Here is a 15,010-nt window from a genome sequence, read left to right on the forward strand (position 1 = left end):
CTCTGTCTGTCAATGGATCACCAGCTTTCTGACAGATAGACAGCAGCTAGTCAGAATGGGCAAAATCACATCCGACAGCCGCACCATCAGCACTGGTGCCCCCCAGGGATGTGTTCTTTCTCCACTGCTCTTCTCCCTGTACACCAACGACTGCACTGCAAAAGACCCCTCCATCAAACTCATTAAGTTTGCAGACGACACTACTGTTATCGGCCTCATCCAGAACGGTGACGAGTCTGCATACAGACAGGAGGTGGAGCGGCTGGCGTTATGGTGCAGATACAACAACCTGGAGCTGAACACGCTCAAAACAGTGGAGATGATAGTGGACTTCAGGAGAAACCCCCCTGCACTCCCCCCACTCACCATCATGAACAGCACTGTGGCTGCAGTAGAGTCATTCAGGTTCCTGGGCACCACCATCTCTCAGGATCTGAAGTGGGACACTCATATAGACTCTATTGTGAAGAAAGCCCAGCAGAGACTGTACTTCCTTGGTCAGCTGAGGAAGTTCAACCTGCCACAGGAGCTGCTCGTACAGTTCTACTCAGCTGTCATCCAATCCATCCTCTGCACTTCAATCACCGTCTGGTTCGGCTCAGCTGCCAAAACTGACCTCCGTAGACTACAGCGAATAGTCCGGATTGCTGAACGAATCACTGGCACAACCCTTCCTACACTTCAAGAACTGTACTCTTCCAGAGTGAGTAAAAGGGCTCGCAAAATCACTCTGGACGCCTCACACCCAGCACACTACCTGTTCGAACTGTTACCGTCTGGTCGGCGCTTCAGAGCACCAAGCACAAAAACAGCCAGACACAGGAAAAGTTTCTTTCCTCAAGCTGTCTACCTTATGAACAGTTAAATATTCCCCTACTGTGCAATAAATATGTGCTATACTTTCTCATACGCACTTGTACACAGCACCTTATATCAATATACAATGCAATACTCTCTACATTCGCACTTGTACACAGTACCTTATAACCTGTATATTTATAACAATCTGTACATACAACTCAACATCCAGGTTTCTTCACTAACCGCATCTGTTTAATGTTCATCATTTTTTATTATTATTTTTTTTTTTTTCAGATTATTTTGTGTTGTCACTTGTCACTTTATGTACACTGGAAGCTTCTGTAGCCAAAACAAATTCCTTGTGTGTGTGAAGCACACTTGGCAATAAAACCGATTCTGATTCTGATTCTTCTAAAATGTAAAGTTGACCAGGCAAAACATGAAATATTTTGTGCTCATATTGTCAACAGAACAAACCCCTGTTATACAAGGATTTGGCTAATTACTTTAACTTGCCCAAGTAACCTTATTAAGCCTTTAAACTGAATACTAGTATCTTGAAAAATATCTAGTCAAATATTATGCAATCATCATGGCAAAGATAAAAGAAATTCGTTATTAGAAATGAATTATTAAAACTATTCTGTTTACAAATGTGTTGGAAGAAAAAACTTTTTTGCAATAAACAGAAATTTGGGAAAAATATAGAGGGGGCTAATAATTCATAAGTCTGTAAATTAGTTTTGGCCATATTGTCCATGCCTAGATCAACATCTCTACTTCCAATAGTTAGTCTGCTGTTTGTTTGTTTTCCAGGATGAATTAGCACGTGTTCTGGTGACTCTCTTCGACTCCAGGCATCTGTTATATCAGCTTCTGTGGAATATGTTCTCTAAAGAGGTGGAGTTGGCGGATTCCATGCAAACGTTGTTCCGCGGCAACAGCCTGGCCAGTAAAATCATGACGTTCTGCTTTAAGGTGTTTTTTTCTCTCTACGCTTCCCCTGGCATGCACTTAAAGTCAAATGATCATTCACAAAGGGAAATCCACAGCTAAACTTAATCCCCATCATTTGCCTGTGCTTCTGCTTTCAGGTGTATGGAGCCACATATCTGCAGAAGTTGCTGGAGCCGATGTTGAGAAGTGTGATTGCGGGCACTGAGTGGCACATGCTGAGCTTTGAGGTGGATCCTACCAGGTATCAGTTCCCACTGGGCTTTGAAATCAGGAACCGCTTTGAATGAACCTGTCATTTGTACTCAAAAAAATATATTTAGGCCTAACAAATAATATTGATGTTTTCTGATTGCCTATTAAATTTCCATTAATTTTGATTACAAACTTTTAACATAATTGAGCTAATAAACTGTGATTGATATTTGTTACTTTTTGATTAATTAATCGGATGCAAAGCTATGCAACACAACAGTGCACAGTTATAATTAATGTGTGCAATATACTGACACTGAGGGGAAGAAATGATTTTATTTTTATTTTATGTCCCCACAAAAGTAGCTTTGAGGTGGATCCTACCACGTACAGTGGATATGGAAAGTATTCAGACTCCCTTAATTTTCACTCTTTGTTATATTGCAGCCATTTGCTAAAATCAGTTAATTTTTTCTCTCAATAATGTACACACAGCACCTCATATTGACAGAAAAACACAGAATTGTTGACATTTTTGCAGATTTAAAAAAAAAGAAAATGAAATATCACATGATCCTAAGTATTCAGACTCTTTGCTATGACACTCACTCCGGTGCTGTCCATTTCTTCTGATCATCCTTGAGATGGTTCATTTGAGTCCAGCTGTGTTTGATTATACTGATTGGACTTGATTAGGAAAGCTATACACCTGTCTATATATAAGACCTTACAGCTCACAGAGCAAATGAAAATCATGAGGTCAAAGGAACTGTCTGAAGAGCTCAGAGACAGAATTGTGGCAAGGCACAGATCTGGCCATGGTTACATAAAAAATTCTGCTGCACTAAAAAAGATCCTAACAGCACAGTGGCCTCATAATTCTTAAGCAGGTGATGTTTGGGACGACCAGAACCTATCCTAGAGCTGGCCAAACTGAGCTATTGGGGAGAAGAGCCTTGGTGAAAGAAGAACCCAAAGATCACTTTGGCTCCAGAGATCCAGTCAGGAGCTGCAGCCCTTCACCAGTTGGGACTTTATATCAGAGAAGCCCAATGGAAGCCTCTCCTCTGTACAAGACACATGAAAACCCGCATGGAGCTTGCTAAAAAAACACCTGAAGGACTCCAAGATGGTGAGAAATAAGATTTTCTGGTGTTAATTCTAAGCGGTATGTGTGGAGAAAACCAGGCACTGCTCATCACCTGTCCAATACAGACTGTACAGTGAAGCATGATGCAGTATCATGCTGTGGGGGTGTTTTTTTTAGCTGCAGGGACAGATAAGGTTTGCAATCGAGGGAAGGATGAATGCGGCCAAGTACAGGGATACCCTGGATGAAAACCTTCTCCAGAGTGCTCAGGACCTCAGACTGGGCTGAAGGTTTACCTTCCAACAACACAATGAGCCTAAGCACACAGCTAAAATACCGAAGAAGTGGCTTCACAACAACTCCTTCACTGTTCTTGAATGGCCAAGTCAGAGCCCTGACTTAAACCAAATCGAGTATCATGGAAGAAAGCTAAAAATGGCTGTTCACCAACGTTTACCATCCAACCTGACAGAACTGGAGAGGATCTGCGAGGAGGAATGGAGAGGATCCCCAAATCCAGGTGTGAAAAAAATTGTTGCATCTTTCCCAAAAAAGACACGTGGCTGTGTTAGATCAAAAGAGTGCTTCTACTAAATGCTGAGCAAAGGGTCTGAATACTTAGAGCCATTTGATATTCAGTTTTTCTTTTTTAATTAATCTCCAAAATGTCAACAATTCTGTGTTTTTCTGTCAATATGGGGTGCTGTTTGAACATTTAATGAGAAAAAAATTAACATAAATGATTTTAAGAAATGGCTGCAGTATTTTCCACCTAATACTGATTTATTAAGAATAACAACAGTTACTCTTATTGTAAACAGTTGCTTCGGTTTAAAATTGAATATAAACCATCAACCAATCAGAGTTAAGCATTTAACAGCCGTGCAGTAAACACACCAAGCAGTACATTTAATTTTAGAATTTATATATATTTATTATTATTATTATTATTATTATTATTATTATTATTATTATTATTATTATTATTATTAGTAATAATAATATTATTAATATTATTATTAATATTATTATTATTATTATTATTATTTTTTTTTGGTTTGGTCTCGTAAATAAAATCTTTTTTTTCTGTAGTTATTAGTTCATGTTAGCCACTTGAACATCTATACCTATAAACAAAAATATTTAGATAAATAGTTATGAAACAATAATAAATGTATGTGCAAAATAATTTTGCATACATTAAAGTTCTTTGTAAATATATATATATATATATATATATATATATATATATATATATATATATATATATATTTATTTATTTATTTATTTATTTATTTATTTATTTATTTATTTATTTATTTATATAAATAAATTTAAAATAGTAACTGTTTGGGACTGTGCATCATCACATTCTCCAGTAAATTCAGCAGACAAGCGCATTTGTTGTTCAGTCTCTGCTCAAAGGTGATTGGTTTGTTTTCTTCCTGTAGACTGGAGAATGGTGAGAATTTAGAGGAGAACCAGCGGAATCTGCTCCGGATGACTGAACGCTTTTTTCAGGCCATAATCAGCTCATCTGGAGAGTTTCCTCCTCAGCTGCGCAGCGTCTGTCACTGTCTCTTTCAGGTGAGAGTGTGGAACACAGAGAGGCCTGAGTGCTGTTAATCCAGGGTGGAGTTTGCTTCGGTGAATGACTGTGTGCCCATGTTAACGTGTATGATGATTTTTCTATTGTCAAATATAATCTGCCTTAAGTGTTGAATGAAACCTTTTAAAGTAGGGTGTTCGTGCAGTCTTAAAATGTCAAAAATGTCCCAAAACCTGTAACAAAAGTTTTATTTATTAGCTTTTTAAATATTAGCTCCGTTTACTAATATGGTTTAATTATCTTCCTTATAATAACATTTGATTAAAAGTTCTTCATGTATTTATTTATAGCTACCTGGTGAGGAGACCGACCTGGACAGACATTGCATTGCGCATACATTTAGTTGGTTTTAAAACTAAGACAAGTTTTTTTTTTTTTTTTTTGGGTGGGGGGGGGGGGGGGTATGTATACAACTAGATTTTCCTTGTTTGGACACATTATTTATAATGTGTGGATAAAATTTATAGGAAATAACTAAATAATTGTATTTTAATGGAGCAAGTAAAACTCTTTTTTTTATTTTTATTAATTTTTTTTTTTTACTAGCCCAACCACTCTATTAGAAAAAATCCATAGCTTTTAGCCTTGTATAAGTCTGAAATGTCATTCATAATGGTCTTTAAAGGGTCTTTAAAAAGTCTTAAATTTGATGGGTGAAACCTGTTGAAACCCTGTAAATTCAGGACAGTAAGTTCTTAAAGGGATAGTTCACATAAAAGTGAAACTGTACTCACTATTTACTCACCTTCAAGTACTTACAAATCTTTGAGTTTCTTTCTTTACCATTGACTTTCATAGTAGGGACAACAAACACTACGGAGGTCAGCGGTTGTAAAAATATCTCCTTTTGTGTTCAATAATAAAAAAGAACCTCATCAAGGTTTGTGACCAGTGAAGAATGAGTAAATGATGACATACCTTTCAGTTTTGGGGTAACTATCACTTTGATTATATAATGTCAGCCTGATTTGTCATTGAGTTAATACAATTATGCTGAACCTGTAGAAATATGGAAGGTCATTGGGGCCAAAAGACTTGTTCAACGGAAGCAAGAATCTCATAAAGCAGTGCTGCTAAAGAAACATGCTCAAAATTGCTGATTTGTCAAACTGTGCATGTTTCCATCAGTCCCTTTGTACATGAAGAAAACTGCCACTCAGAAACTGCAAGACACTGTTTATGAACTTAAGGAATTGAATGTAAAAGTTTAGATGCACATAAAGGCATTTTAAATGTTGATGTGTGATCACCGTTTCATTAAATTAATCAAAAGTAACAGTGAGGCAATTTTATCCGGAAATGTTACCAGACGTTTGTACTTCGTATAAATCCTGTTCTGTTCTATTCATCAAAAAATGAAGAATAATAATGTATTGGAGCATAAAATCTACATATTTTTATTATTATTATTATTATTATTATTATTATTATTAATAAAATTCTGTATCATTCTAGTGATAACACTGGAGAACAAAAGTTGAAAATCCAGGTTGCTTTACATGAATAAACAGTATTTAAAATGTATAATGTTTTTTTTCAAACTCAATATCTAAATATAAATAATCTCAAATATATGCATGCCTATGTGTATTTATATATATACATGATAAATATACACAGTACACAGACTTACATTGTCAAAAACTTTTTTTGGATACGATTAAACTAATTAAAACACAAAACATTTTTTTTTTGTAATAATATTTCACCATATTACTGTGTTGAAAGTAAAAACATCCTTGAATAGCATAAAAGATTCTTGACTGATCACAAATTTTTGAACAGTATTTTATGCACTCAATAATAGCTGAAAGCTTTATTAAAGGTGCTGAATGTAAGTTTAGACTCTTCTAAAGCATAAAAATGTTTGTAGGTATTTATGAAACATGCCAAGGGAACATTCTTGTTTATCTGAAAAACAATGCTGAAGTCAGATATTCTGCTTTGAAAATCTGCGTTACGTGCTGGAACGGCTGTCTTTGTTTTGGTCATTTAACCCGCCTAATGCCAGTTTAGCCAATTATATTTCAGCACCCTGGGTTGCCTTGCTGGAAAACAACGGATTTCTTTCATTCATTCAGTCAGGAAGGTTCTCAAAGTATGTGTTTGCGACCGAAAAACGACTTCGGTGGACAGTAGCAGACCCCGAAATGTTCCTTCAAAAATATTCCTTCTATTGCATGCCGTTGTTTTTATTTAGAACAGTTTAAATCAGCCTTTAGAATCGATAGTCAGGCTCACTCCTGTTAAAGTCGTCAATCTGGCAACCTGCGCTTGCGTGTGTTTTGAACCTGGCGTGCAATACCTAGTTTAACCACTGGGTGTCAAATTTACATTCTGCACCTTTAAATTAGATTAAACTATATGCATATTTCTTTTTATAATTCAATGTTCTAAATATGTAAGATGTGTATTCCATGTGGGCCTGCTGGTGAGTGTGTGTTAGCTTGTGCTGTGACTTGTTTGTGCTCATTTCTGTCCTGTAGGCTACATGTCACTCTCTCCTGTCTAAAGCCTCTGTCAAAGACAGAAAGGAAGTGAGGAAAGCAGTAAGTGTGAATGGCGGACGTATCTGCTTCCTGTCCCAATTCACTTCATTAATCCGAGACTCTTGTGCACCTCTTGCCTGCATTACTGCCATTACATCAAATCATAGCTACTAATTTCCTGATTTTTTAATTTTTTTGGCAATCTGAATCTTTCACTGAATGAACCTCTTAGCACAAACACCAAAACAACCCCAACAAACTCTGTAGCTCCGGGCATCATCTTTGCATGAGCCGTCACTCTTCGGTCTGAGGATTGGAAATTACCAGGGCGTTGAATGCAGTGGTGCATTGTGGGTAGTTCAATTTGGTAACAAACTCTCTTCCTGAATGCCTGAATGATTTCACGCTTGATCGTTCAACCTGAGTAAAACACATTTCTCTGTAGATTAAATGCTTTGCTTCTCACTTTTTTTCTCCTCTAACACTCCTTAAAGGTCACTGGTGAAGACCTCCGCCATCATTCAACTGTTTAATGGCTTCAAACTGCTTTCTACACTTTTAACTGTAAAGCCTCTGGTGCCATTTCATTCAGAGACTTCCATCATTATTAGGGCTGCACGATACTGGACAAATACGCCATGCACTACATGACAAAAGTCTTGTTGTCGATCCCAGTTGTAAGAGCAACAAATAATAACTTGACTTCTAGTTGATCATTTGGAAAAGTGGCAGAAGGTTGATTTTTCCAATGAACCATCTGCTGAACTGCATCCCAATCATCACAAATACTGCAGAAGACCTATTGGAACCCACATGGACTCAAGATTCTTTCAGAAATCAGTCAAGTTTAGGGAAGGAAAACTCAGGAGAGGGCAAATTCTTCAGCAGGATAGCGCTCCTTCTCATACTTCAGCCTCCACATCAAAGTTCCTGTAAGCAAAGAAGGTCAAGGTAGTCCAGGATTGGCCAGCCCAGTCACCAGAAATGAACATTATTGAGCATGTCTGGGGTAAGATGGAGGAGGAGGCATTGAAGATGAATGCAAAGAATCTTGATGAACTCTGGGAGTCCTGCAAGAACGCTTTCTTTGTCATTTCAGATGACTTTATTAATAAGTGATTTGAGTCATTGCAGAGATGTATGGATGCAGTCCTCCAAGATCATGGGAGTCAGACACAATATTCATTCTTTTCCCACTGCACCATGACTTTATATTCTATACTGTACATCATTTCTGTTAAGTGACTATACTTTTGTCTAAGCAAAGTCAGACCTTACTGTCCTAATTAAATAATTCCTTTTATTTTGGTAAAATAAGCGTAATCTAGAGGCCTTTGCCTTTCATATAAGCCACTTCTGATACCAAATGATCAACTAGAAGACCTACCAGTTATTATTTGTTGTTCCTAAAACTTGGAAAGGCAACAAGACTTTTGTCAGGTAGTGTATTTTTGTTAAGTATTGCGATTAATGATTTTTCTTACGATATAACATTTGCTTTTTTATTAGCTTTGTTTTTTAATTCATTATTTATTTAATGATATTAAAAGAAACAGATCTAATGACAAATAAAAAACTTGGTCAAGGTGCAAATAATTTAGTATTTAAAACACTATGAATGCATAAAAAACGTATTCTGAGGGAGAGATCATGACTAATAAAAAAAGTAAACGGTAGGGTGTGAAGACTCTAATTGCAGAAAACTAATTCTCACTCAGGGCTGTTTATGCTATTGAAGAAGAGATTGCCCCTCATGGGCGGGGTTTCCACCTCCTATGTCATTTACTTTGGGTGAATGTCAAACAAAGAGTTTCTGCAGATTGTTTTTATAAAGTGTGATTATAAAAAAAATCGCATTCATATTTTTTTTTTACCATTAGAGGCTGGCTATATTCGCACACTGTTGCCACACAACTGTGTAAAAACTAGGGCTGGGCAATTTGGCTTGAAATCAAAACCTCGATTTTATTTATTTATTTTTGTCTTCATAGCTCACTGACAGGTTTTGTACAGTAAATATGCTCACATATTACAAGTGAGAGATGTTTGAATGTAGAGTGCATTACTTAATTTTTAAATAATTGAAGTAAACACACACTATCTACTATCTATGATTATTTATTGAACCGCAATACTGAACAACTGAAATTAAAACACGCATTGCCTAGAACACTGCTCTCCGTGCTGCCCACCCTCGTTTCTGATACCAAACCGACTAATCACAAAGCTCATGCTACGTGCATGGTGACGTGTAGTTGAATTTTTTTTTGAGAGGTCTGCGGGTATGCAAAGGCTGCGCCAGACCGTACACGTGCGCTTGGCAAAAGTATAATATCTGAATAATATAGTACGTATAAATCATAATATAAAAACTATAAATTAGCCTTAATAAAGCAGGGTCACGTGACTCCACACACGGTAGGGAAAGTTATTGAAAAAATTGACCTGGCAAAATTAGATTAATTATAGGTTCTGAATGTCGATTTCAATTACTTTGATTAATCACCCAGTCCTAGTATACCACTTATAACTCCTTATAACTTATTAGTAACCCCTTATAAAAGGGATTTTTGCATGATAGGTCCCCTTTAAATAAATAAATATTCTTCCTTTTTTTGAAGAATTCACATTTAAAAAGCATTCCTTTGTAGTGTACAAATTAAAATATTTTAGATGAAATCAGAGAGCTCCCTTATCCTCCATAGACAGCAATGGTCATTGCAGTTTTTTGATTGGCTGTTGTCATTTTCCTCTTGTCTCGACTCCCACCATAAGTGTTTATTTTCAGCTCTGGTATCACCTTTGGGCTGCTCCAATCAATAGCAGAACGGCAACTACTGGGGTTGTGGGGATAAAGATAGTAAGACCTCATCTGATTGGTCGAATTTAGATAAACAACCAATAGATAAAATAAATTTAGCACCACTTTGCGATACATATATTGCATATGCTATTATTACGATAACAATAATTTTGCGATTTATTGTGCAGCCCTAATCACTATCTAGTAATGCACTTAATATTATCAAATGATCAACTACACCTCCCATAAACTAAAGTTTGTTGTGGTTTAGCTTTAAATTGCACATTGAATAATTGTGAGAGATTGTGGTTCTGCTTTGTAAATCTTAATGAAATGGTGCCATGTTTCTTCAGGTGTAAAATCCTTCTTATCTGCTTTTGTGTGTGTGTGTGTTTCAGGTGGTGAGCCAACGTTTCCCTCAGAACAGCATTGGAGCTGTAGGCAGTGCCATGTTCTTGCGTTTCGTGAACCCAGCTATAGTCTCTCCATACGAGGCAGGGATTCTCGACAAAAAACCTCAGCCTAGGATAGAAAGAGGCCTGAAACTTATGTCAAAGGTGATGGCTAGCATGTCTTTTATGTAAAATCTAATATTGGGCTATATTTAATAGTGCTGAACATATGTTTCATAATCAAGGTGTTAATCTGCTCTTTTTGTTCCATGTTTTATTTATTATTGTGTTCAGCATTATTTTTTAATAAAAAAATGACACGTACTGTAATTAACAGCATTTTAAAGTCTGCTGAAAACATCCTAAATAGTCTTTTTATGCTAATTAACTGTGGCTTTTAGCATTTTATGCGGTTTAAATGTTTCCCCCTTGACCTAAGAACTTGAGTACCCCCGTTTTAGACCATCAAACTAAAATCAGGCACTACAGGATTGATCTCAATTATTGAATTTCTCACCCTTTGCAGATCCTCCAAAGTATTGCCAACCATGTTTTGTTCACAAAAGAGGAGCACATGAGGCCTTTCAATGACTTTGTGAAGAGTAATTTTGATGCTGCCAGAAGGTAAGTTCATTTAAGTGATGCTTTATAAGGAGGAGCTGGCAAAATATTGAAGTCAGACAACAACATTTTATCACTGTGGAACATATTTAGTATATCAAGCACAATGGTGGTAGAAAGCTGATGGTTTTTTAGTTAGTTCAACATGATTCAGTTCAGTTTAAAGGGTTAGTTAACCCACAAATGAAAATTCTGTTATTAATTACAAGTAAATTTTCAAATCCCTGAGATGTTTGTTCAAATTAAGATATTTTAGATGAAATCAGAAAGCTCCCTCGTCTGCTATAAACAGAAATGGTCACATGATGTTTAAAGTCAAAACATTCCATTGCATATGAAGCTCCAAGAACACTTTTGTGCACCAAACAAACTGTAAAAACGTGTGATGACCTGAGAGGTTGGCCGCACAGTTATGTGCAACAGCGTGCATCTCTCTCGCGCACACAGACACGCGTGCAAGCATACACACACATGCATACACACTCACACACGCAAACATAACATACTTCAACATACCGTTATAGTTTCTTTCCTTGTATTTATTATAGTAATCACATAACACTGTTTCTTTTCTGTTCTTTATTCGTAGAAAACATACATTTTGTTACTTCGTCATTCATTTGGAGTGCACACAAATTAGTTTCGATGTATGATTAATGTTTGTTTCTTTTTGAGCAACCAAGCGGTGCACTGAAGCATGTAGATGTGGTGGTCAGGCTTCCAGGGTGGCAACGATCGGCATCCTGGCAGGAACGTAGATTTTATTCAAGAGTGGTTTTGTCTGGGCAAACCAACACCATTAGCGATGCAGGGGGAAAAGAATGTAGATATCCTCTTTGTTTAAATATTTCTATGTTGATTTTGTGAGTTTGCTTATATTGGTTAATGTTCGATTATTTACTATTTTGTGGTAATGTTTATTGTTGCATTTGTTTTGTTTTTTTGTGTTGTATGTAGTAATGTGAATTTTGTTTTCTCAGCTTTGAATTGAAATGGGCTCATCCTTTTCTTTATTAGCATGGCTGTTTTCTATTGTGTCGGGTCATTTTGTGTTGGTTGGTTATGTTGGCCTATAAGTTATTATTTAATATATTATTTTAAGGACTTCCTAGTTGTTGAGAAATAAATCTGAAATGGAGGATTTTTGGCTTATGTTCTATCTTCTTTGACCTTCTGTCCCTTACAAAATGATTTGGTCTTCTTTTCTGTGTGAAGTCATCTGGGTGTGCATTTACTTTGTATTTTCTGTAGTAAATGCACACCATTATCTGATGCAGAAGAAATTAGCGACCAAAGTCATTTTTATATTTTGGTGCACAAAAGTGTTCTTGGAGCTTCGTATGATTACAGATGAACCACTGAAGACATTTGAATTGTTTTGAGGATGTTTTTCATTCCTTTCCTGAACTTTGAATGTCTAGTATGGACCTTTGCTGTCTATGGAGGGTGAGAGAGCTCTCAGATTTCATCTAAAATATCTACATTTGTGTTCTGAAGATGAACAAAGGTCTCAGAGGGTTGAAACGAGTGATATTTAAAATTAACTTTCTTTTTGGGTGATCTAACATTGTCATTGTTGCTTCAGAAAATTATTATCAGTCTTCAGGATTTGGATTCTGTCATTGACTAGATCTTTGTGTTTTCCTCTTAGATTTTTCCTGGACATCGCCTCGGATTGCCCTGCGAGCGACTCTCTCAATCACAGCCTGTCCTTTATTAGTGATGGGAACGTCCTGGCTCTGCACAGACTGCTGTGGAACAATCAAGAAAAAATTGGCCAGTATTTATCTAGCAACAGGTGAGCAGCTCTGTTTTTTTTTTTTTACGTTTTTTTTTCTTTTGATTGGTGTCGTTCAGGACAAAATAGAAAATACATGTGGCATTCTCTTAAAGGTGACCTGTTATGCCCATTTTTACAAGATGTAAAAAAAGTCTCTGATGTCCTCATGAGTGTGTATGCGAAGTTTCAGCTCCAAATACCAAACAAACGATGTTTTATAACTCTATGAAACCTCCCCTTTTAAGCTTTGATCCTGATTGTGCCATTTTGGTGACTGTCTCTTTAAATTCTAATGCGATTGTGCTCTTTTTCAAAAGAGGGCGGAGCTACAAATGCTTATGTATCAGCACTGTGGCAGGGGACAAAGGGAGAATGTCTATCAAATTGTTTCTGCAAACTGTTTTTATCAAGTGTGATTATAAAAATGTAATTAATACATGTTTAGCATTAAAAGCTGGCTAATTTCACACAATGTTGCCCACAACTGTGTTTAAACCCCATATAAAAAGGATTTTTGCATAATAGGTCCCTTTTAACAAGCATGCTGTCATTTTAAGACTAAGCTTTTAATATAAAATTTGTAATCTGAGTGTAAATTTTGCTACTAACCATGTTTTTTCAAACAATGTTACATGCTGTGGGCTAAATGCACTTTTAATACATGTGATGGTGATTATTAGAGAAGCTTTATTACAGTGGGTATATTTGGGCAGTCTGTTCTTTTATGGTCGTATCTTGTGACAAAATGTCCAGGTTTTGTTTTGTTTAGATGTCTTTGGTCCGTGTGGTGTATATACAGTATTTTAATCAAACTAGCAACAGAGTTTTAAAGTAAATCAGGACTCATTCTTTTAAACACAGCCGTGTTCTCTTCTTGCTCAATCCTCATTTGTACTACTGGCACAATGAGCAAGTCGCAGGATTAGATTCTTGAAATTCAATTCGGTTCTCATTCAAATCTGTATATATTTCCTGGAAGGTGATTTGCAATTTCACTTTCCATTCTCAGCTAGTTTCTGTCTCATCTGGTTGTTTGAGTGTGCTTGCATGCTTTATTTTAATTTTATTCAAATATTGCAAAGTAAAAACATTATTGGTTATGATTTTCAGATTCTCAATGAAGATTCAGTTGATTGATATATAATATTCCCAAATCCTCAGGGATCATAAAGCAGTCGGAAGAAGACCTTTCGATAAGATGGCCACCCTGCTCGCTTACCTGGGTCCCCCAGAACACAAACCTGTGGCTGATACACACTGGTCCAGCTTGAATCTTACCAGCTCCAAATTTGAGGAGTTCATGACCAGGTAAAAATTGCTGCATGGCAAAAAAATAATAATAGCAAACCACTGTTATTCAATAACTTGCCTAATTACCCTAATCTGCCTAGTTAACATAGTAATATAGTTAAATCGCATTATGAGTTGAATACTAGTATCTTGCAAATCAAGTAATAAAATATATTGCATTGTCACCATGGCAAAGACAAAAAAAGTGTTATTAGAAATTAGCTATCAAAACTATGATGTTTAGAAATGTGTTGAAAAATCTTCTGTCATTTAAGGCTACTATCACACTGCAGGCAAATGTGGCAAACATTTTTTTTGCCCACATGTGACTCGGATCTGTTTTTATCTTGACAGTATGAACAGCCCAAACCGCATGGAATCTGATCTGTTTTATTCAGATTTGTGCCACTTTCATATGTAGAGTTAAATCAGACACAGATCTGATGTTTTGCAATGTGACCACAGTGTGAACGGCTATGTAGGATCAGCAGCATAGTAGAATGGCACAAAGGCCAATTACTTTACCTCAGAAAGTTGGTTGTTCATTTAAAAGAAAACTTGAACACAAAACTGGTGCTTGTTAACCAATCTAGTTAACGATTGATTGGGGCATGGGTTATTTGCGAAGCTGCAGAGCATCGGGGGTGATAGGGGGTCCGTGCGCATGAAAGGAAAACTTTTATTCTGCCCCGATTCTGCTCATGCCTGCTGTTTATAACGAAATAAAATGAAATAATTCTGCAAGCAGAGAGAAACCAACTCCACATTTACACTTCAGTCTGAGGCTGCTCGTTAACCCTTGATGAGTTCACTACACCGGTGGTCAAAAAGACGCACCGCGGTTGTCATAAATCACAAATGATTAGTGTTTTCAATCACAAGTGACTTACTTTAGGTTTCAAATGGCAAAATACACATTAGTTGTAGGAGAACAGCTCTTTACAGTTCATAAAATACACCACGGTTGTCTGTGAAAAGGGCAATAA

At 36.6% G+C, this 15,010-nt stretch overlaps 1 protein-coding gene across 1 annotated transcript in view; it reads left to right on the forward strand.

Moving 5' to 3' along the window:
* nf1b (neurofibromin 1b) overlaps positions 1–15,010 on the forward strand; it is a 129,921-nt gene that overhangs the window by 41,486 nt on the left and 73,425 nt on the right. Inside the window, 8 exon segments of the mRNA XM_056467217.1 lie at positions 1,618–1,779; positions 1,896–1,999; positions 4,492–4,627; positions 7,136–7,198; positions 10,340–10,498; positions 10,860–10,957; positions 12,606–12,752; positions 13,896–14,042. Of these exon segments, the coding sequence (XP_056323192.1) occupies positions 1,618–1,779; positions 1,896–1,999; positions 4,492–4,627; positions 7,136–7,198; positions 10,340–10,498; positions 10,860–10,957; positions 12,606–12,752; positions 13,896–14,042 (1,016 nt within the window).

The sequence above is a fragment of the Danio aesculapii genome, chromosome 10 (genome assembly GCF_903798145.1).
Source record: "Danio aesculapii chromosome 10, fDanAes4.1, whole genome shotgun sequence".
Classification (NCBI taxonomy): Eukaryota; Metazoa; Chordata; class Actinopteri; order Cypriniformes; family Danionidae; genus Danio; species Danio aesculapii.